Source organism: Arachis ipaensis, chromosome B04 (genome assembly GCF_000816755.2).
Source record: "Arachis ipaensis cultivar K30076 chromosome B04, Araip1.1, whole genome shotgun sequence".
NCBI lineage: Eukaryota > Viridiplantae > Streptophyta > Magnoliopsida > Fabales > Fabaceae > Arachis > Arachis ipaensis.
In genome coordinates, this window is record NC_029788.2 from 15966380 (window position 1) to 15990576 (window position 24197).

Consider the following 24197-nt stretch of genomic DNA (forward strand, 5'->3'; position numbering starts at 1 on the left):
CAAGAATAGTATTGGCGAGATTTACAAACAAAATTTTGTATGTCATAGGCAAGGATTCAGGGAGAAAAAATATTACACGATGGAAAAAAGGAAGAAGGAGCCTAGATTGGAAACAAGAACTAAGTGTGAAGCCCGAAAGGATGTTAAAATTTGTACCTAAAACTGGAAGGTGGCATATCTTTTATTTCTCTAATGAACACAAGCATGATCTATTGGATACACAATTTAGTGCTATGTTGCCTGCCCACAGAAAAATGACAGAGGCAGATATTATGCAAATGATGAACATGCTAAAGTCTAGGATTAGCACTTTACAGATATTTGGTCTTCTAGCTAGTCAAGCAGGCGGGTATGAATTTGTCGGCTATGATCCCAGAGATATGTACAATGAGATTTCTCGGCAAAGCGTCAAGTTCCTAGTGATACAGCACGAGTGTTGAAGAAGTTGGAGGATATACGGTTGAAGGATCCACAATTATATTTCAAGGCATGTCATGATTCAAGAGGTTTGTTACGTAACTTGTTCTGGTCTGATGGGATTAGCCAACTAGACTACCAACTCTTTGGAGATGTCATTGCTTTTGATGCTACGTACAAGAAGAACAAGTATAGTTGTCCATTAGTCATATTCAGTGGGGTTAACCACCACAACCAAACAATTGTTTTTGATGCTGGTTAATTGTGGATGAAACTATTGATACATATATTTGGCTCCTGCGTCAGCTCATGTTTGCCATGAAGGGTAAGACCCTGACCTTAATAATAACTGATGGGGCCATGGCGATTAGGAATGCAGTAAGAGATGTATTTCCCGAAGTCAGACATAGATTATACGCTTGGCACCTTATTCGAAATGCGACTAGCAATGTTGGAAATCCAGCGTTTACATATAAATTCAGGAAAATTATGTTGGGAGACTACGAGATTCCCGTGTTTAAGCGTAAGTGGGTTCAACTTATTGAAGAATTTGGCCTTGAGGATAAGCCATGGGTGAACAACATGTATGAAGAGAAGCATATGTGGGCTACTGCATATATAAGAGGTAAGTTTTTTGCTGGCTTTAGAACTACCTCAAGATGTCAAGTTTTACACTCAGTTGTGGCAAGGTATGTGGGGTCGCAGTATGATTTGATAAGTTTTGTAGAGCATTTTCAAAGGTGTGTTTCACACTTGCGCTTTAAAGAATTTAATGCTGATTATGAATCTACACATGCGGTGCCCGTCATGCAGACTTGTATAGAGCTGCTAGAGCGATTTGCTGCTGAGGTTTACACTCATGAGATATTTCTATTGATTTGGTCATTTCTTTCTAGAGCTGGATCAATGCGGGTGCTAAACATAGAGAATAACAACGATTGCTCAAAGTACATTGTGTGTAAGCATGGGAGGCCCGATTTTCTGTGGACCATTGAATTTCATCAAGAAGAAATGATCTTCATGTGTTCTTGTTTAAGAATGGAGTTATTTGGAATTCCTTGTGAACATATTGTGAAAGTTCTGGTTGACAGACACATTTGTGAGATTCCCCCATCATTAGTGTTGGATAGATGGACAAAGAAGGTGAAATCAGCACTCAATGATGCAAGTGGGTTCACCAGGGTGCTTTGAAGAGACACGTGACATTATTATGGGGTTGTATTCATCTTACAAGACTTCAGATGAAGGCACTACGCAACCTCAGTCAGGTGTAGCTAAAAGTAGGAATCCATATGTGCATCAAACCAATATAGGCTTAGGACAACCATCTAAGAAGAAGCGACAGCGTTGTAGTGTTTGTCAAATGGAAGGACATAAGAAGACAACATGTCCTTGGCAAAAGGACATTAACAACAACGTTATGGAAGTTGAAGCTAATGGTTCAGATAACAATGACATGTATACTGAACCAACTCCTGATTTAGATAGTGATAATTAGTAACCTCCCTAAACTTAATATTTTTGCGTAGGGAATCACTTACATATTCGTGTTTAAATTTTTTTTACTATATTAATAAAATTTTCTATATTCTTCCAATATTCATGCTTATGTTTTTAGATGAAATGATTGTCAAATAAATCTCGGTTAGACAATAAACAAATTAATGATTTATTTAATTCATAGAATTATTAATTTATATGAATTATTGTTAATACGAATTTTATTGAATCCATTGGCATCGACAAACCGGTCAAACCGCGAACCGATATAAATTACGATTCGGTTATATGTTAAAACCGCAAAAATAGAAAACCAGAATTGAACCGTTAAACTGGCCAAAAACTGATAGGTCAAACTAAACCGAGATCAGGCCGGGTTTTTGAATTTGACCAAAAGCGCTGCCGTTTTGTGTGCTGATCCACTAATACCCTAACCATTACCAACACAACAACCCTAACTCACTACAACGCCGCAGTAGCAGCAGCACATGCTCCCTCCCTCCCATCAGCTTCGAGCTCGTTGTTCCTCTCAACGCCAGCTCATTCACTCCCTCACTTCCGTTCAGCCACCGGACTTCTCCTACCGCATTCCAAGTTGGACCTTCGAAGCTCACTCCCTCACTCCTACTTGTGCTATTGTTGAATAATTATTGTCTTTAATTTCTTGCATGCACTTGATTCTACAGTAGACGCATGTAAGAGATATTGCAGATTTTGTCCATCATAAGGTTCAGTCACCACCTATCTTGAATGGACATTCATTTGGAGTACTTATCATTCAGTATTATATCTCTTCTTTGGGAAGCAAAAACCATGAAGGTACTTTCCAATTTCCTTCTGATTCTGCTACATGTTTTTGTAATCAATTAAGGTACTAGTATGTTACTAATCCCCCCATCATATGAATATCATATATATCATTTTAGTCTCAAATACCTACTTTCCTTGAAGCTTTTAATCTGATTGAGTTTGATTCTATTAATAGAAAATACATATCCAAAGCTTAGAAGAGCTATCCTTGTCTGCTCTGTGCCTCCTTTTGGTAACAGGTTAATAACTAAGATCTCTAGTGCGTTATCATTACTTTTGAATAAAGTGATTGTACCCTAACTCAATTGTGATTTCACTTATTGAGAATTCTTTTTTATTTTTGTTAGTGGTCTTATCTGGCAATATCTCTTTACCAAGCTAATTGCTGCCTTCAAGGTATTTTGAACAGACTTTCTCAAGAATGTGATTCTTCTGTATTTACTATATGTATATATCCATTGACCTGGCCGCAGGTGACACGCAGCTTGGCAGCAAAAGCTTTTCAAACCTCTCTTCCTCTTTGTAGAGAGACATTTTTCTCAGCCACAATGGAGGATCATATTTTTAAAAGGTTTGTTTGTCATCATGTTAATTGAAATTTGATATCGGAAGAATATGGATAAGAACTTATGTTATGTTTCATGGAGCCATGGAATTGCAGAATCCATTATTTTTTAAAGAAGTAAAGCACACTGGTCTACAATAGCTATGACTTTATTTGGTTTAATTCAAATAGATAAGTCTAGAAACTAAACTTATAAACCCCCTTAACAAGAGTATGCATTTTCTGTGAAATATCAAATGGTCTATTCATATTGAGTATCACTATCATGCCTTTAGCCTGGTTTGTGTTTGGATTTCAGATATCAAGAGCTAATGAAAGAAAGTTCGAGTTTGCCATTGTTTAATTTAAGAAAGCTGAATGCATCACTTCTAGTTCCTTCGGCGCCAAATCAGTAAACGGACATTAAGCACATCGTTTTAACCCCGGCTTATTTTATAAACTTTTTCCACCTTACTTTACCATTACATGTCGAAACATATCATCTTGTACATCAAGCCTATCTTGTAATTTCTATTTCACATCATACTTATACCCTTTAAGTTTTTATGCTATATGAAAATTCTGGTATTTGAAGTGATATAAAAATCTCTTTTATTTTGTATCAATTTTCGAGGACGAAAATTTTTATAAGGTGGGTAGGATGTAAGACCCAGAATTTTTGAATAAATCTTATTATAAATTAATTTCAATTCATTAGAAATTTTATCTTTAGGAATTATTTTATTAAAGCTAATTAAATCAAAAATTAAATCAGGTTTTGATAATTATTTGCTATATTTAAGAGTCGTAATACTTCTTGCTATCAGAGTGGCGCAGCCGGAAGCGTGACTACTGATAGTGAGGGTGTTACATTATGGTATCAGAGCGGTCTTTCCTGTAGAGCCTGAGAAATGGACCGATTATGCTTCAATTGCATACTCTGAGTGTCTGTCATGTTATAGGTCTTGTCTGAATGACGAGAATCAGAGTTTTATGCACATGACTGTCTTTTGATTAACGCTGTTAGCTTACTATTGCATATCTGTTGATATTAAGTCTGGCCAGCTTAATGTTGATGGTTTATGTGTACGGTAAAGTTAATGGGTTATCATGGACAAAGTGGAATTAATAAGCGATGCGGTTCACGGGTTCTGGGAACATTAGAAATTAATTTTTGAAGTTAGTTCCATTTTGACGTATAATTTTGTTCGTGTTGCGTAGCTTAATACACCGTTTTCTCTTTTATTGGTTATGTTGGAATTCCTTGTTCTAGATTTTTCCTTTTAGAATATGATTCGACTCTGTTCCTAGTGATACTTATTCATTCCTATATATATATATATATATTTCTGTTTGATTATAATCCTGATTATTCACTTGAAATCATTTGGAACCTCTACCCTGATGTTGCTCATATTTCTCTCTTCGAATCATGAGTTGTTTTTTCTTTGAGTTGGTTTTGAACTTGTTACGCATGACAACGGTCTTTAATTCTTTGACAAACGTCAAATGTTATTTCTTGATTAGTTTACACTAAAGTTAGGTGCTTTAATCATGCCACATGATGCGTGTGTTGCTTATTCTTCGATTTATTATCTTTTTCGCTCCCTGTTTCAATTCTTTTTGGAACCAGATTTGATTATCCATCATTGTTATTATTTATACATTTCTTCATAAATTTTGTATCCTTTTATTCGATCTTAAATCTGTTCTAGCGTAACACATAATTCTTAATACTTGAGTGATTTGAAACCGTGAAAGTTACGATTCATAGTAAGCTAATTGTGTGATTTGGTTCTTCTACTTCACCTTCTACAATTTATGCGTATTTTGCCCAGGTTACAATTTTTTATCCTGTTTTCCTTTAAATGAATAAAGTACTCTCCTTGGTAAAAATTTCGAGTTTGTTTTGGCATGAGATAATAATTCTAGTAATATTCTTTCGAAGTTTTTGTTTCGAAATCTACATTGAGAAAAGTTTTGATCTTTTTATTCTATTTAATCTTGTCTATAACCATTTTTTGAATTCTGGATATAACTATCTCTGATCTTACATGTACTTTCCTACAAGAAATAAATAAATCCTTTATGTAGCTAAAGACATACTTGTTTTTAAGGGTACTATCTATACTTTTATTAACTATATAGGAACACTTTACATTAGATTTCTTTCTTTGAACATAATTTGATTCTCCTCTAATATTTACTCAAATTTTTATATATGTCTTTACTTGATTATGTACTCTAAGATTCTTGATAAGCGGTTCTTAGCTTGCTTCTGTTCTAGTTAATTGACTAACTTCATATAATTTATTTTAAATTGGATTATTTTGACGCAATACCTTATTAAAACTTCTTGTAATTATTTTGGGAAAGTGAATTCATTCCTTCATAGGGTTACAACTTGATTTTTCCTTTCAGTACATCTTCCTGTTTTTATACATCCTTGCTTACCTATAATTTCAAACATTTCTCCAAGTTTTTGTGAAATACAATTTTGGTTGCTTATTCTTCTTTATCAAAATTTGTATTCCTTTGAGTAAACTTCAAACTTATTTTGGTGCAACATACCACTTTTTATAATCTCGTTCTAAGATTTTTGTTTTGGATTTCATTGGAAAAAAAAAAAAATTCAATTCAGTTCTTTTGCTGGATTCTATTTGTAGCCTTACTTTAAATTTCAATAAAATCGTTTTGGAACTTCGCATATATTCACTATATGAAGCTTTAAAATTTTCTTATGCAAACGAAACTTACTTGTTTGTAATATACCAAGTATTCTTTTATTGACTAATTTACCTCGGACCTCCTCTTCTGAATAAAATTTAAATTTTTATGCATATTCTTGTTTGATTATGATCTTTTAAGATTTTTCAACATTTTTAGTTCAATTAATTTTTATTATTTCAAGTTTTACACAAATAATCTAATTTAACTTGAATTCGATTTAACATAACTCAATATTTACGCTTCTATTACCTCACTTGAAGGATATTTATTTCATATCTTTTCTTTTTAAAATGAGAAATCATACTTTCTTAAATATTTCCATGCTTTTGAGTTTTGCAAATGATGTCGTTAGTTCAGTCATTCCTTTCTTGTAAACTTAGTGTTCCTTTGTTCTGGCTTGAACTTATTTCAATTTAAATCATCACTACTTTTCTTATTTCTTATGGAGTTCCTGGATTCAAATTTCCTATTTAGATGTAAAAAGATTTTCTTTCCAGAACATTCTCTCGTGCCTGTAAATCGTTATTTAGTTGCAATCTTACGCATCCTCTTGAATTTATACGAATTTTATCCTCGTCAGCATAATCTTTAATCATTTCTTTTCTATGAAATCTCATATTTTTTCGACTCAGCTTGGATATGTTAAAAACTAATACGCAGATTTTCTTCTTATTGGTCCTATTGAATTTCTTTTGATCCAAGGGTTATCCTTGAAATTATCAATTGATTCCTTTCTAGCAAACTTCATTGCTTGAGCATCCTTGTTTACCTGCAATTGCATTTATTCTTTCAAATTCTCGCGAACGCGGCCCTTGTCGCTTTTCTTTCTTTTTCATGGTTTATTATCGTTCTGAATATACTCGAGATTAGTTTTGGTATCTTGTGTAACCGTTAGACTTAGTAAACGACACATTAGTCCTTTAGGACAGGTTTGGTGAACGCAAAAGGTGAAATTCGTAAGTGTACGACGTTGCAGGGAGTTGTGGAACCTTATTTCATGTGAAAGAATTTTGTTGATGTTGGGTTTGTGACCATTAAGATTTGTGAAGTGTTGACGAGATTGAAAACCTTCGGATGAGTTACTCAATGAAGTACGGTTGAGAATAGTGGAGATAAGTTATGTTGAAGTTTGAATAGTTGAATCTCTGAAGTTGGTATGAGATCAGTAAACGGACATTAAGCACATCGTTTTAACCCCGGCTTATTTTATAAACTTTTTCCACCTTACTTTACCATTACATGTCGAAACATATCATCTTGTACATCAAGCCTATCTTGTAATTTCTATTTCACATCATACTTATACCCTTTAAGTTTTTATGCTATATGAAAATCCTGGTATTTGAAGTGATATAAAAATTTCTTTTATTTTGTATCAATTTTCGAGGACGAAAATTTTTATAAGGTGGGTAGGATGTAAGACCCAGAATTTTCGAATAAATCTTATTAGAAATTAATTTCAATTCATTAGAAATTTTATCTTTAGGAATTATTTTATTAAAGCTAATTAAATCAAAAATTAAATCAGGTTTTGATAATTAATTAGAATTTTACCTAATTTTATAATTATTGAATTATTTACTATATTTAAATTTCAAAATTAGTAGTTATTGGATGACAAGAATATTTATGTGATTTAATTCAAATAATTGATATTTCTATGATTTAATACTTCAAGTTTTAGAAATAAAGAAAATTAATCTAACTCGATACTCTGTTGACCCTACGACGTAAGTGTGACCGGGCACTATATAAATTCCCGGGAATGTTACCCCCATTGAGCAATATTGATTATTTGAGAAAAAGCTATGCATAGACTCTTGGGGATGCACGTCGGGGGACAGTCTAAGGACAATTCAGACTTGTCGGGTTGGCTGGATAACCGACAGATGAGCCTCATCAGCCATAGGACAGGCATGCATCATATGCATTTGTATGCTTTGCTTGGGTTTGAACCTGTTTTGGTTTGCCTAATTGCTAAACTGTTCTTAACTGCTACTTGAACTATTTGCTGTAATTGCTACCTACTTGTGCTTTCCTTGTCTGTCTTGCCTGTGTTTGTCCTGGCGTGCTACATTTGAGAATGAACTTTGGCGTTGCATTAATGATTGTGTTGTTTGATTGCTTGGTTGGTTTCTAATTGAGATTTTCTTATAAGAAAAGAAAGGTTTCGGATTTCAATTAGATTAAACATTGTTTCTTTGAAAAAGTCTTGAACGATTACCTACTGGTTTTTAAGAGATTCATAAGGCGATGATAATCACTGAGTTTGAAAACAGTTTTCTTATTAAATATCTTCTTATGACAACTTTGAAACTGCTTGGTGAGACCGTGTGGTTAGGTTCTCACCCCCCTACAGCTTTACCTTTTCAGGAACCGGAAGAAGCGTTATGAAGAGTTACACTGCGTTTGGCTTATATGTTGTTGTATTCATTAGATTATTTTTCTTCCCTCGTCTTTGTTATTACAAGTTTGTAAGAGGGATAGGAATTGTATGTTTTATATGTATAATATAAAGTTATTATGTAAGGAGTCTTGTATATGAATCTATGCCTGCTTGTTTATTTTAGATGAAGTATGTATTTCCGATTTATAAAGTGATCAGCGATACAATGTCGAGTCACAGGCTCCTATTTTATTATTTAGTATGTAAAGTAGTCGTAATACTTCTTGCTATCAGAGTGGCGCAGCCGAAAGCGTGACTACTGATAGTGAGGGTGTTACACCAAACTGCCCTGTCGATGTCCTTGTTTTGGGTGCGAAAAATGACTTCATTTTTGTTTGTCGTTCTATGCCGAACACTCGAAAAGAGTTTCTGGCCCCCTCAGATGATGTCAGACTCAAATTCACTGAACTATTGTTGTTTATAGGATGCCGAAGGACTAAATGAGACGGCAAGATTTTACAGTGTGCCGCCGGATTGTGTTGATGTCGTTGCGCATGATATGATGTTGGACGTTTCATGGGAAAAAGGAGCAAAAGTTATTCTGTCATGGATTAATGGTTTGGACAAGTGAGACTTTGAGACAAAGGACATGTTTTTCGTTCTTCTCTTCTTTAGCTTTAAGTAGTTGTAGATGAGCAAAGTTGAAGGTGCTACAAATCTTCAACTTAAGGCAATATGGAAGGTTTCAACCGGGATTTTCATTGAATTGTAATCATTCAAAATTATATATATTTGCAATTTATTAAAATTATTTCGTTTTTATGAAAATTAATTCAAAACTACAAATTTATATCATTTTATATTTGTTGTTAAAATTCACCTAATAATCTTTGTTAAATAAAATAATACAATTGTAATTTAAGTAAAACCACATATATTTCTCATTAGATGGAAATGAAAGAAATATATTGTTTGTTATATTAAATAAAATATTTCTCATTTTTTTCCTCACTCAATTTTCTTATTCTTCTCCTATTTTCACTTCTGAGTTTTATTATAAAGATTAATCAAATATCAAGGAATACGCTCTGTGACAATTACAAGATTCGAGGAAAAAAAATTGTTTGAGTGTGATTATTGAATACAATGGTCTTAGTAAACTTGTAATCTATAACTACTTTTGATATTTAAACGGTTAACATAAACCATTGTAATAAATACTTCTAGCTAAATTTACTAGTTTGCAATTGACAATTTCAATTACATTTGCATTAAGAATATTATAGTATCGGTTAATAGATTTTTAAAAATCCTTATTAGTGCACTACAACATTTTCAGGTTGAGGTAACATTTAAAAAGTGTTGCCTAAAGACTGACAAAGGTTGCTTTTGATCTATGGCAACATTTTTGGACCTAAGGCAACGTTTTTGGGCAGCGTTGCATATGCAGCCGTTGCCTTAGATCAAGGCAACACTTTTTTGTTTCAAAAACAACGCTTTTGAGAGCAACACTTGGTAAGTGTTGCCTTTGGTTAGAAAACAACAACACTTCAAAAGTGTGTTTGAAACAACACTTTTGCAATGTTGTCTTTTCTCATATTTTGACCACTACTAAAAATGTTTCCTATTTGCAATAAAATTCAACTCTTTTATGTGTTGCTTATAAGTTTGAATTTGCAATACTTTAAAGTGTTGCCTATTAGTTTTGAATATGCAACCTTTTAAAGCATTGCCTTTTCTTTTGAATATGCAACCTATACAAATGTTGCCTTTTCTTTTGGATATGCAACCTATACAAGTGTTGCTTTTTCTTTTGGATATGCAACCATACAAGTGTTGTCTAATATTCAAAATATGCAACTAATAAAAATGTTGCCTTTTTGATAAAAAAAAATTACTTTCGTAATAAAAATACAAAAAAATTAAAATTTATAATAAAATTTTTTGTTCATATATGTTAATTATTTTAATTAATAAATAAATTTGTGCACAATAGGAAAAAATTATAAAAGAGACAAAATAACTAATAATAAAATTCTAATTAAAATAGATATTAAAAAGTTCAATTAGTATTTCAAATACATGTTCATCAATAATTCTCAACAAAATAATAAAATTCTTGTCTAACAATAATTGTCATAACAAAATAGTAATTAATATCAATCAAAATAATATCAAAATATCTATGCTTGACTTTGTTGGAACAATCTGATAGTGTGTGGATCCAAAATCAGTGCCAAATGAAAGCTTTTCGGTAACATCAGAGTAATGGTATGATGAAACAGATTTCATTAGGAAAAAAAAAGACAAATGACTTGCATGTCCATAACACTTCTAAGATTAGCAAATTCTGCTGGAATAAATCCTGTTATATGATTTCTGCTCAGGTTCCTACAAAAATCAAATAATAGCCGTGAGTAAAAGAGAAACTGCCAGATTCGAAAAACAAATAAATAACAAGAAACTTGCCACAGTACTCACAGCTTTAGAAGATGTTCCAAGTCACCGAGGGAAGAAGGAATGGAGCCAATTATATTATTATTTGAAATACCCCTAAGAAGGAATCTGAAACCATTCATCAGTATGAACCAGAGGGATATAAACAGATTTGGATCTGGAATGAACAATATGTAGAAATCTGAATTTCTTAGTCTACTTAGCATTTAGATTTGTGCTTGAATTTCTCTCGAATATTTGAAATAGACTATTATATAAAGGCATGCTCCTATACCCCAACAATTCACATTCAAAATAATTATATTGAATAATTTAACCTCTTTCCTTTTAAGATTTTTCAACATGAACTCTTTTGCAAGCATGGCACAAGCATATATCTACTGTACTACCTAATCAAAATAGCATATCTTTGAATTTCTATATATATAGTATTGAATACTGATTGATAAATCATAAATGCAATCATTCAACTCCATCAATTTATTAAGGAATTGGTCCAGAAGAAAAGAATGGTACAATAATGAAGAAAATCATACATGGTAAGAGACAAAAATCTGACCAAATAATAATTTCTTATCAATAAGATAGTAGAAGAAAAAACTATTTTAATGCTTCATAGAGATTTCCAAAAAATATTGAAAAACATTCTTTAAATGCATGATTTTTGCCAAACATATAAATTTTCTAAATTAAAGAGGCAAATTTTCCAAACATATATGAAAATAATTTTAAAAAAATTAAAATGAAAAAGTAAATAAAAGAATGAAGAAGTAAAACTCATATGCTGCTCCAAATATCCTAATAGCAAAGTCTGAAGAAGAAAAAAAATTAAAAGGTCTAAAAATCCACAACACAATACACATTTATACTATCTATTAATATTAAATAAAACTAAAGAGACCAAACACACGCCCATATGAACAGACCTTTTTTGAACATTCTTCAATCTCAGACTTAAACCTAAGTAAAAGATAAATGAAAAAAAAAAATTAAATTCCAAGAGAATGATGATCAAATTAACTAAGAAGCCTGGGAGATATACTTATGATGTATGTCCAGAAATCTCACAGTTGTAGTGGCAGCTTCAGCCGCATCCAGCACTGCTTGTGCCTACTTGCACTATACAAACACAGTGCCCAATGAATCAGTCATAAAATGTAAAAATAAAGGGAAAGAAAAGAAAGAAACTCTTATCATTCTTAAGTAATATTACTATATATCGTACATGTGGACATAATCATTAATTAGTGCATTAAAAAAATCAACATATGAATAAAGAATGGTGCTCTGCTCATGAATACAAACATCACAACTGAAACTTCTATCTTACCAAAATTAACAAATATCAGATGCAAATAACTAACCTTCAATTGTAAAGTCATCAAGTTTTGCACGGCTAGCAACTAACGCATATGCATAATTGAAAAACAAATCAGCTCTCTTCAACTCTGTTTCAGATGGTTCAGGATTTTCTGGTCTATTGATGTGGAAATCACATTGCATTTTCCAATAATTGATTCTTGAAAAAAAATTTGCAGAGGAGAGAGATGATAGTAGCACATTTTACTCAGAGAGAGAGAGAATATTTTCTCAGCTATATGGAGGCACTTAAATGATTTCTTTAGATCTGTTTGTCGGAATAACAAACAAATAAAAATAAAAAAGGGAAAACAAAATCAACTCAGATAGATATAAAATTTCATAACTCAAATGAATGACCTGGTTATAATGACTGTTGATTGGCAAGCACAACTACGGGCGCCAACAGCAATGCATTCACAACAGCGGCAAGATCAGAAACAACAATGAACATAATAGGAGTCACCACTTGAAGCTTCAGCTGCCGCCACAACAGCAGCAACAACATCAGCAGTGGGCACAGCCTTCAGAGGACAACCTGGCTTCCTCTCCACCCCAACGTAACAACAGCCGGACCCGGAATGAGCGTCGCTGCAGTCCTAGGCGAAACCCCATTCTTCTTCACCTCAGAGCAAGGCTGCACCGCAGGCTCATCTGCAAGCCCTAGCACCGCCCACACGGACTCAGCATTCTGCTGCTGCAGTTGAAGGACATTAACATTTACATTCCTGACTTGGAAAAATAAAGGAGGGGATGAGTAAAGGCCAAAATACAATGAAAGCAAGGAGTTATAAATAAGTAAGAGTAATGCATATGATGTATGGCGGTGAAATTCAAAATTTGAAAATCAATAAGAAATTTGAAAAATAGGTACAAAAGGAAGGAAAAATTAATTGAAATAAGGGAGACAATACAACAAATTATTAATGGTTAAAGAGAATAAGAGGAGAAGTTGTCAGAAAGTATTAAAGACATTGAAGCTAATATTACCTTTGATATAACCTAATAATGATGCAGAAGAAATGAAGAAAGAGAGACCACAGATGATACAACTCTTATAAAAGGTACCATAATCAACCCAACTCTTTAAGATCTCTCCTTCAAGACACGTTGGATTTCCACTACCTGACAACCCTCTCTTAATAGTTTAGTATTAGATTGGCCAGACACACACCCATCTGAATCTGTTCCTCCTCCCTTTACTTTCTTTCACATTATCAGTATAATAGCAAGCTATCTAATCACTCTCATCTCTCCAACTAACAATAATGAGCAATGTCTTGAAGTAAGACACAGACACGAAGACGGAGACACAGCCGATGGTGCTGAAGACGTCTCTGTTTTTCATAGTTAGTGCAAGCATTTGAGTTGAGTTGAGTTGAGTTATGTATCATATCGTCATTCAAATTTAGAAAGGTTCAGCTTATTTAACCATTTATAAGTCTGATTAGTGTTTGAAACGGGAGAACACAAATTTGTACAGTTCCTTTAGAAGACTTGTTACTTTACTTATCAGGAAGTTAATTATATATTTTATAATATTAAAGTGATATAACACAGCACCCAAATGATGCATTTTACCCTCTAAAATGCAGCTTGCAACACACTCTAAAGGAACTTAATCACAACAAAACTACTTATTTGTACTTGGAGAAAAACAAAAGATAGAAAAAAGAGTAACCAATGACTGAGACAATATAACAAACAGAAAGAGCGCAAAGCTGAATAACAAGCTTAGTTAGTTACTTAGTTACCTTCGAGAGTGAAGAATATCTTTGGTTAGTGTAACCACAGGCTCAATGTCCCTCAAAATCTCCTCTTCCTTCTCCTTCCACAGGTGGTACGGGTTTATAGCCGGTGTGGCGGCAGTGCACCACGCTCGATGCTGAGGTGGCGCAAGAGTGAAGCGAAGGTGCCGATGAAGCAAAAACTGGCGAAGAAGATTAAAAGGAGAAGAACTTTTCATAACTAAAATTTTCCAGAATAATTGCTAATCTAAAAAATTAGGATTCAAAACACAAAAATAGAAAAGAAAAACAGAGGCAGAATCATGAGTACCTGAACAATGATCAGCGGTGATGAACCCTAGCAGAAGAACACTGGCAAATTGGAAGAGATCAGAGATGAACGGCAAGCAAAACCTAGAGAAGCTCGAAACAGCAAATAGCTCAGAAAAACAGCAAATAGACACACACAATTTCCTTTTTCTTGAAAAAATCACACATACACACAATTGAGCAATTAGAGTAGGAAAGGGAAGAATTGAAGTGCACACCTAATGAAATGAAACAAGTTTGGCAGCAGATCAAACGCAGAACGAAACCAGATCTTGTACTATGCAATTTTTCGGCAAAATGCAGAGAGAAGTAACCGACACCGTGCAAAGAACAGAGAAAGAGAGGAACACGAGGTAACACGAAGAGAGCATAACAAGGCGAGTAGGGAGGAACGCAAAGAGAGAGGGAATGCTTCTCCGCGAGTAGAAAAGGAACCGCGAATTTCATCAATTTAGGGGTTAGGGTTACCAGTAGCATTTTGTTTCAACGTTTTGTTAGGAATATGAAGATGATGAATGAATGAAAGTTTCTGTGTTTGAATCATTTAGTTTTCTATTGATATATTTAGAGGAAAAATTGAAATTTAAAAGAAAAAAATACATTTATATATTTTAGACAACACTTTATAATGAGAAGCTTATTAAAAATTTTAAAGCAATTTTAGAAAAGTGTAATTTATGTACATGGTAAACGTTGCATGTGTATTTTGCTGAAGCAACGCCTTTCATGTGTTCTCTATCTAATCAAAGGGAACACTTATGTAGTGTTAGTTAAAAAAGTGTTGCAATAGCAATATTTCATTGCAACAAATATTAAGCATTGTTTTTTATCATTTTAAACAACACTTTTTAAGTGTTACTTACAGTATATGTTGCAATAGATAAAAAATGTTGTAGTGGTGGAAATTTCTTTTTATTTTGGACCTGAATAAGTTTAACGTATGCCTCACAAATATAAATAAGGAAGAGGATTTAAGGAAAAAAACCCTTTGGGAAGTGAAAGATCATTTATCATACTAGGTCAAATCTTGAATATATGAAAACATAAAAATAGAATGCACACAAATAAAAAAATAGAATTTTATCTTTAAAATAAATTATTTGTATAAAGTAAAATATAATTCACCATACATAATATTTGTATGGCATTGTTGCTGAAATAATAAATGAAAATGACATTACTTCATCATAAAAATATGAGTTTCGTTAAACTAAGATATCTATATAGTGCATAGAAATAGAAAAAAATTGTAAAAGCCACAAAACCAAAAATATCTATTTAAGAAGTCATTCTAAAATAACTAAAGAAGTACATCCACCAAACCTAACAAATAAATAATCAACAACCAAAGTATTGTAATTTATCAAAGTAACTACTATTATCTTTACATCTCATGGTTTGTGTGCATATTCCAAAACTCATTGGTCGACACTATAATTCGTGACTTCTTCTGGTTGATCCGACTCCTGAGTAAATGCACAGCAGTTATCATGCGAATATCATGATCCTCAGGCTGCAATTTATTTATTATGAATTAGTACAAAAAGATAGAGTATAAATATTAGAGATTTGTAAAAGTTGCTCACCTTATTGTTACCCTTTGGTTTAAACTCAAAAGTCATATCCATCTACTTCATTACCCAAGTTGCAGAGTTCCAGCTTGAACTACATTAATGTATATCTTTTGGCCTTATAATTTTGTATTCATGAAATTATTTATTATACTCTTGAATGCCATCATCCTTGTAAAAGTTCGACATGATGATTTGCTGCAGTACGTTTGCCTGATTTCAATTAACTAGTTAAATAATAAAAACGAAAAATCCAAAGCAAATAAGCTTATAAAATTTTTTTATGTCCTTACTAGGGTCTTGATAACACGTTCATGATAGTGAATTCTGTCATCATTAAAATGGGTGTCCAAGTGATAGATTGTACGATCGTCAATCGAGATTACCATTAGATACCAATGGTCATCCTCTTGAATAGGAACATATATCTAGACCATAAAATTTTCCCGTGTGTTATGTATATTGATAAGAAAAAACTATATTCAACAAAGAATATCCAAAAAAATCTTACAAATTTTAAATCAGCAGTAGGTTACATAAATTTGTATATATAGTGTTGCATCTTTTGCTCTAAATGTATCTTGTTGAAGACATCCACCTAAAAACATTAATGCATTCATATAACTGTTACTACATGATAAAGCATAGTTCTTTATCAGCATTACATTTATAACTTATAATAAGTAAAATTATCTTGTTAGGTGTTATAGAACATACCACAAATTCCGGTGGATGTTGCCATGTTGTCTTGAAACTTACATCAAATTGATCATCGGTGCATCTCAATGCCACTAATTCAAGAATCTGAACCATAATCCAAATATATTACTAAATTGTGCGAAAAATCAAATATAAATTAATTAATAGATGATTTGTGTACCTTATCCGTAATGGGTCTGTTAGGTAGAAAATGATCAAAGTTTGATATAGTAGCTCTGATTGTATCTGTTACCACAAGTTCTTTACTGTATCAGTTAAAAACCAAAACACATTAGATGGGTCCTCATTGATCGACAAGACGGATAATATCAAAATAACTTACGATGGATCTATCGAGGTTGAAAATGCATATGCACAGGCCTTTATCTGATCTTCTAAAAGACGCATGGTTGGAGTTGGCATAAATTTATACTTCATTTACTACAAAGTTTAACACAAGAGTATTAGCAATACTCATTGTATACTAGATGGTTAATTAGCACTACTCATAACAAATTAGATAATTAAAGATTGGTGCCTAAGAGGTAATTACATTGGTGATGGAAAAGAAATAAATAGGTCTTCTATAATCTTTTGTGGGCTGGCTCAGTGCATAAGATGCTTTGGATTTATTGAATGATTTGGGCTCAATCTTTTGCTTTCTAACTCCGCCTGGGGGAGTGAACGATAATTTTTTCTGTGTCCCATAATAGTCTTACCCTAAGAAAAATGATAGGTCAGTAAACACTTATTATCATGTTAGGAATATACTAGTAAAAAATATGATGCATGAATTTACTACACATGCATATACCTTTTATATATTTTTCTTTTTCGTTGCGGCTCTTATAGTTAGGGATACTGGTTTGTCCATATTGATTTTGATTTTGATGTTGAACGCATCATCGTGAGTGAAAGTCCTCTTGTCCATTTCAATAAGATCATCCTCATCATCTGATATAGCAGTATGAATATCAATATCCGAACTCTTAGCCTTCAATCCATTTGAGAATGGACGTATCTTTTGTGAAGAAAGCTTGGTCGAAGTCTCGAAATCATTGTTCAGACTTAGTTGTGATATTATTGTCTCAATGCGGTTTACAGATTCAAGGATTTTATCAATTTTTCATCTCGAGCCATGTTTACAACTCTTATTGACTGCAAATTTAGGTAAAATAATTTCATATAAATATAAAAATACAAAAAGAGTGATGGTTGTTCTAATGAGATTGTCAAAGGAATAAGACAAAGATTTCTCTAATCACAACTAATAGCGAAAAAATGTTTATAATATATAAAATGTATTATATAATATAAATTGCATTACTATTTGCCAAATTAAATTACCTGCAAGTTAAGGAGGACCTCTTCCACTTTACTAGACAATTCTTCACTTTTATTTAGATCCTTGTTTTGAATAACATCGTCATTGATAACTAGGTCATCCTGTAGAAAGAAAACATAAAAGATTAAATTACTTATAATATATTCTACTAAAATTTAAAAATCCATTACGTCTTACCTTAGCATTAGGAATTGTAGTTCCAATTTGAGCACCAAAATCAAGTGTGATAAGATCACAGTCTGTAGCCAGTGACATATTTTGTGTATTACATGCATCATTGGGGACTAAATCTTCATTAGGAGGAATATCCATGATTATTATCAACTGAAAAATATTGTATGAGTAAATTTGGTTGAAAGGCAAATACTTAAAATAATTTGTCAAAGTATAAAAAATTAGTCGGAGTGAGTGTAACATCCTAATATTCAAATCCTTATACTCGAGTCATAAGTCAATGATAATAAGGTGGTACGACTCTCAATGGGGATTATAATACGTAATCATGTATGTATGAAAGGAAATATTAAACGAGAAGCCTGAAAAAGAGTGAAAATAAAATCACGAAGTCATATCACTCACGTATCGACAACTAAAAGATAAAGCGTGAAGTCAAAAGCGATATAAGGATAAAGGCATAAAGGAGAGTAAGAGAAGGACAATATATATATATATATATAACGTAAGTAAATAGCCACTAGTCGCGACCCACGAAGTTTATGCCGGCTAGGGTATAGTATGAAAATAGTTGACAACAATATCTCCTAATCTCTCCCAAAAGAAACATGAGAGCCTATATAGGCAACATCAGAAGAGTTCAATACATAATAAAGCTTTTCCAAATAAAGGTGGAGAGATTCTACGCAAATATAAAGTAGAGAATATAAAGATCTTCGCCATCTCTCAGATGAACCACAACTCACTTATGAGCATCTGGACCTATATCTGAAAAACAAGAGATATATACAAAATGAGAACCCCCGACCCATGGGTTCCCAGTACGGTAAAAGTGCCAAATAAATATAATGCATCGTAATAAAAACTCGCTAAGCATCCTAAACTTCCTTTCACCAAACATTCACCCTATGTTCTCGCTAATCCATAAATAGGCAACTGTCATAAGGGAATGCTAAATCTAATTCCTCTTCCTCATGCTTCCCAACTTTCTAACTCTCCAACAAATCAGAATCAGAATCATAAGCCAATAAACCATCACCAGTTATTTTGTCTCAGCAATTCTATATCAATACTTCATATTCTCACCTAGAGCAAGTGAAATCACTTCACTGCGTCTACCCAGGGAACTCATATGATCTCATTATCAACCTGGAGCAAGTGAAATCACTTCACTGCGTCTACTCAGGGAGCTCAAATTATCTCATTCAATAATCATCATTTTAAATTAATCATATCATTATTCCATTTCAACAAGAACAGCCCTCAGTGTCAACCGACACCAGCATGAGGGACCTCTCAGTTGTACAAACACAATCAATACAGACAAGTAATACACAAATAAGGTACAAGTAGAACAGATAGCATATAGTCAGGTAACATAGCATATATGATATAGCAATCCAAACAAATAGGCAAACCCAAATAATTCAAACATATGCAAATGATGTATGCCTGCCCTATGGCTGATGATATCATCTGTCGGTTATATAGCCAACCCGACACGTCTTGGTAGCTAACCATGGACAGAAACACCCATCGCGGAGCAAGTAGGTTTGAGCTACAACCCCCTTGCTACTACCCGCTCAACCCAGAGCCACTGGAATAACCACTACTGCGGCTACTACCCAGGTGGGTGTTTAAAAGCTCAACCCAATCATTAATTCACATTACATATCAACTATGCATATTAGTACCAACCATTTGCACAATCCAAACTTATCCTAGGGGCATCTAGCATAGGAATTCTCATCACACCACACGGTACTTAAATGAAACTTAAATCGTACCTCTTGTAGCCAAAATAATTGAGCTTCTTCTTGAGAGTCTCCACCAACCCTTAGCTCCAAGCCTCACCAAAGCTCCTCAAGCAATATCAATATTCCAATTGTGCACCAAAATCACCCAATACTCTAACAAAATCAATTTTCACACTTATAATCAACCTAGGGTTCATGAAATTGATAAATCACAAGGATTTGAGTACTTCTTACCTCATCCCATACGAAATAAGGATAGAACCCACTTAGAATCCATGTTAAAGTATCCCTAAACAACCAAAATCACAAGATTTTAACACTAACTACCCAAAAACGTGTAACAGTGGGAAATTTTGAAAACTGAGCAGAGATGAATGAAATACTCACCACAAAACTTATATAGAATTATAGAGGATGAGAAGAGTAACGCTTGGCCGCAAACAGCTCGTCAATCGGAGTTCCGGATCAAAAGTTATGGTGATTTGAAGTTTGATGGAGTTAGGATTTTCTCTCTTCTTCCTCTCTTTACTATAGCTGCGCCCCACACCCCACACCCTTTCTTTACGGTAAAATGAGCTGAAATTCTCATAGCTAATATTATTATATGTTGGGTCTTGGGCCCACATGGGCTTGGTTCACTTATTTTAATCCGTTGTCCCAATTTTGGGCCAAAACCTTTAAGATTAGATTTTTAAATCGTATTTTAAATATTTCTATCTCCCCAAATTATAAATTCTTATTTCTTAAAATTATCCACTTTTAATTAATTTTCTCAGCCACAGTACCGGACAGATCGCAGTCGGTATTGCTGGTCAAATTTTCAGTGCGCATTTTTACGCAGAAAACTATGTTTTCCAACTCAGAAAAATTCATTGAATCCAAATATCATATTTAAATTATCAAAATCTGATTGCTAAATTTTCTAACCATATTCGCTCATATTTAATTTATTATTTAATTAATTACGGTTTGACTGGGTTTTATAGTGAGCACATATATATACACCTAATAAAGATAATCAAATTTTAATTCTATCTTTTTAAAATTTTTAAATTAAGTGAACAATTCTAAAATTTTTTATGTTATCTTATCTTTTGGTTAAAATCAAATACAAATTGAATTTTATCTTGATTTTTATTTTACAATTTAACAAAGTAAATTTTATTAATTCATATGATTATATCTTATCTATAATTATTTTTAAGTAGATAAATACTCAAATAATAATAATAATAATAATAATAATAATAATAATAATAATAATAATAATAATAATAATAACAATAATAATAATAATAATAATAATAAGATTAGACAAATCACTAATAATTAAATAAAAATAGGAACAAACTAGTTGAATAGTACTATACGTATTCAAGCACTTACCAATCGATTGAAATAATAATTGAAGATACTTCAATCGATTTCATTAACAAAACAATTGATTGAATCAGTAATTGTGGATACTTCAATCGATTGCACTAACAAAACAATCGATTGAATGCATACAAACTCCTGATTGCAAGCATTCTTCAACCGATTGGTTTCCTAATTCAATCGATTGAATGCATATCAATTGATTTCAAGAACAACTGAAACAATTTCAAGACCCTGAAACAGATTTTCTTCATTCTTCGACACATTTTCTTCATGGTCCAGGCCTTGAGATGATGTCCCTTGGGTTTGTGATGCCTAGATTAATGTATAGAAGATCAATTGCTTCTCCTTGATGATTGATAGCTTCAGTTTACCTGTCTTGATGCTGCCTCATATCAGCAAATTGTCCCTCCATATATAATCTTATGCTTCGCAATTCATCCATCAAATCTCACATTGTTGGCGAAGGAGGCGGTGGTGGTGGGGGTTCCTGGGATTGTGTTTGCACCTCAGGGTCTTGTGGTTGTCCTTGGATCTGAGGTTCTTGGGCATCCGGATCTTTTCCCATCTGTCTTAGAGTGCTGTCATCAATCTTGGCTACATTACTCAAGACGATACTTTTCTCTTCACTCAAGTCAATTCCAAGCCATTTGAAAATCTTGGTCCATTGGCAAGCATATCCTAAACCAACACTTGATTTTCATTTCTTCATTTCAAGCATATGATGAACCATAAAATAAGGCCAGTTTATCTCCTTTCCAGTCACCATAGCCCAAAGCTCTAGAATATCTTCGTTAAACAAGATTCTATGATTATGTTTTCTTGGAATCAACATGTCTGAAAACAAATACATCAATATACCCTGCTCATTACCCAAACCACTGCAACTTATATTACCTCTAGCATCCATATGTGGATTCTCATACTGCAGACTCTGCAAACCAACCAATCTATTATATTCACCCCATTCCTCATCTGCCGCAATACGTCCAGTCATCGATTGAATTATAAAAAAAACCCACATTCTAGTCATCGTTCAATCGATTGGGTAATATGACCAATCGATTGATTTTTGTAAAAATCATACTGCCTTGCAACTTTCAATCGATTGTTTTGTGATAACCTGAAGTCTAATCCAATCAATTAAGTTATGGGAAACCTGAAATTCAATCGATTGTTTTATTAATCCAATCAATTGATTCTCTCTGAAACACAATTTCACAATGCTCGAGGGATGTAACGGATCAAAGATAAACTTTTAATCGATTAAGATTGCCAAAAAGTTATTACGATCAATCGAAGATCTAATTCATTATTGTTTTTGTTTTTGATTGTTAATAAACATAATAGATGAATGATAAAATAATAATTTATAAAATAAAAAATATTTTTTATAATTAAATAAAATATATGGGGTTAATTTGTAATTAAAATTAAAAAATGACTATTTAGCAGTTATTAAAAAACTTAAAAAATATGTTTTGTTATGGGACCATTTAATGGTCCAAACGTTCTGGGACCATCGAATCCGATGCCTAGTTTGTCTTTTTTTTTTTAAGGGTAGTTTATCTTTGAATTTGTTATATATAACTCTACTGTTCCGGATTCGATGGTCCCAGAATGTTTGGACCATTAATGGTCCCATTCTTGTTTAATTTTAATTACAAATTAGTCTTTTACATATTATTTAATTATAAAATCTATTTTTTATTTTATAAATTATTATTTTATCATTCATCTATCATGTTTATTGATAATAAAAAACTAAAACAATAACAAATTAAATCTTCCATTAATCGTAATAAATATTTTGCAATCTTAATCGATCATAATTTTATCATTGATCGAGTTACATACTTATTGGGTTGGAAAAATTGTGTTCGTTAGAAATTCAATCGATTGGAATTGATTGATTTTTGTAAGGCATGTGGAGTTTTTCTTATTCAATCGATTAGTCATATTACCCAATCGATTGAAATCATCAAAGCAATATGGGTTTAATTAATTCAATCGATTGGTATGATAATTTTACAGCAATCAAGATTGTGTATTTTAGCATGTTCGCCACAATTTATGCCAAAATTGAAATCATAATTCACCTAATATAATGTCTTGCAGCTGAATTGCGTCGTAAGATTTTTATACATTGTTTTACTCGCATCATATCCTTATCCTTCATACTTGTCTGTGCTTCATATTTTTATATCAGATCTTGCATGATTTAAGCCTTTGACTTGTAAATATGCTTGATGTTATGTCCTCTGCAACACTTGTAATGCCATATTGTAATGGTGAAAGATAAACTAGGTTAAATGAGTTCATTTGATAATTTATTTTCAAATCTCTTAGTGTTGGGCACATAATCATCGATAATCATCATATATTATTAGCTAGCCTTTGATTTATTCTTTTTGTTTCACGATTTAATGGATTCTTAACTTCTAATAGTAAATTGATGAATGGTTCAGTTTTCTGGTCATTTTCAACCGTTTCCAACTGCTTTCTTCCCTTTCTAGCTCAACTATTATGTGTCATTGTGCCATTTAACTCTTGAGAAGCTGGAGTACAATTGGATGGTTACCTGTGCCTCGATAGACATGAGCTTCTAGTATAAAGCCATTAATTTGCCTTTAGCAGGGATGGAAGCATGTAATAATTTTTGGCATCATCTAAATACTTTAATCCCTATATTTATGTTCTTTAATTGTTGAATTCTTTGCTGTTGGTGTTGTTTCTGGTGGAAGTACAAAACTTCAGTTTTTCTTAATTGTTTAGAGATTTACAAGTTCATTATGTTATAACTCTTATAATTAGAATGATATAGCGTAACTCAATCAATTGGGTAACAGAACCAATCATTTGAATTAACTAAACCCATATTGCTTTGATGATTTCAATCGATTGGGTAATATGACTAATCGATTTAATAAGGAAAACCCTACATGCCTTGCAAAATTCAATCGATTGTGTATCAATTCCAATCGATTGAAGTTTGGGAAACGTGAATTTCAATC

At 32.6% G+C, this 24197-nt stretch overlaps 1 protein-coding gene and 2 long non-coding RNA genes across 19 annotated transcripts; 2 read left to right on the forward strand and 1 right to left on the reverse strand.

The window, feature by feature from the left end:
* On the forward strand, window positions 255-1608 carry LOC107636149 (protein FAR1-RELATED SEQUENCE 5-like). The gene is made up of 3 exons (XM_016339674.1): window positions 255-412; window positions 544-637; window positions 724-1608. Exons 1-3 carry the CDS (start codon window positions 255-257, stop codon window positions 1606-1608), a joined length of 1137 nt encoding a protein of 378 aa, XP_016195160.1.
* LOC107636150 lies at window positions 3089-3659 on the forward strand. The gene is made up of 3 exons (XR_002360753.1): window positions 3089-3123; window positions 3201-3298; window positions 3591-3659. It is a non-coding gene; the product is annotated as an uncharacterized LOC107636150 (long non-coding RNA).
* LOC107639024 lies at window positions 10693-14826 on the reverse strand. 17 transcript variants are annotated; one of them, XR_001619918.2, is made up of 9 exons: window positions 14479-14823; window positions 14262-14344; window positions 13958-14133; window positions 12564-12931; window positions 12209-12471; window positions 11887-11963; window positions 11771-11804; window positions 10869-10952; window positions 10693-10778 (listed from the first exon to the last, which is right to left on the reverse strand). It is a non-coding gene; the product is annotated as an uncharacterized LOC107639024 (long non-coding RNA). The 17 variants fall into 17 exon arrangements; XR_002360760.1 differs by having other exon boundaries at window positions 11913-11963; window positions 12209-12247; window positions 14479-14821; XR_001619920.2 differs by having other exon boundaries at window positions 12209-12247; window positions 14479-14821.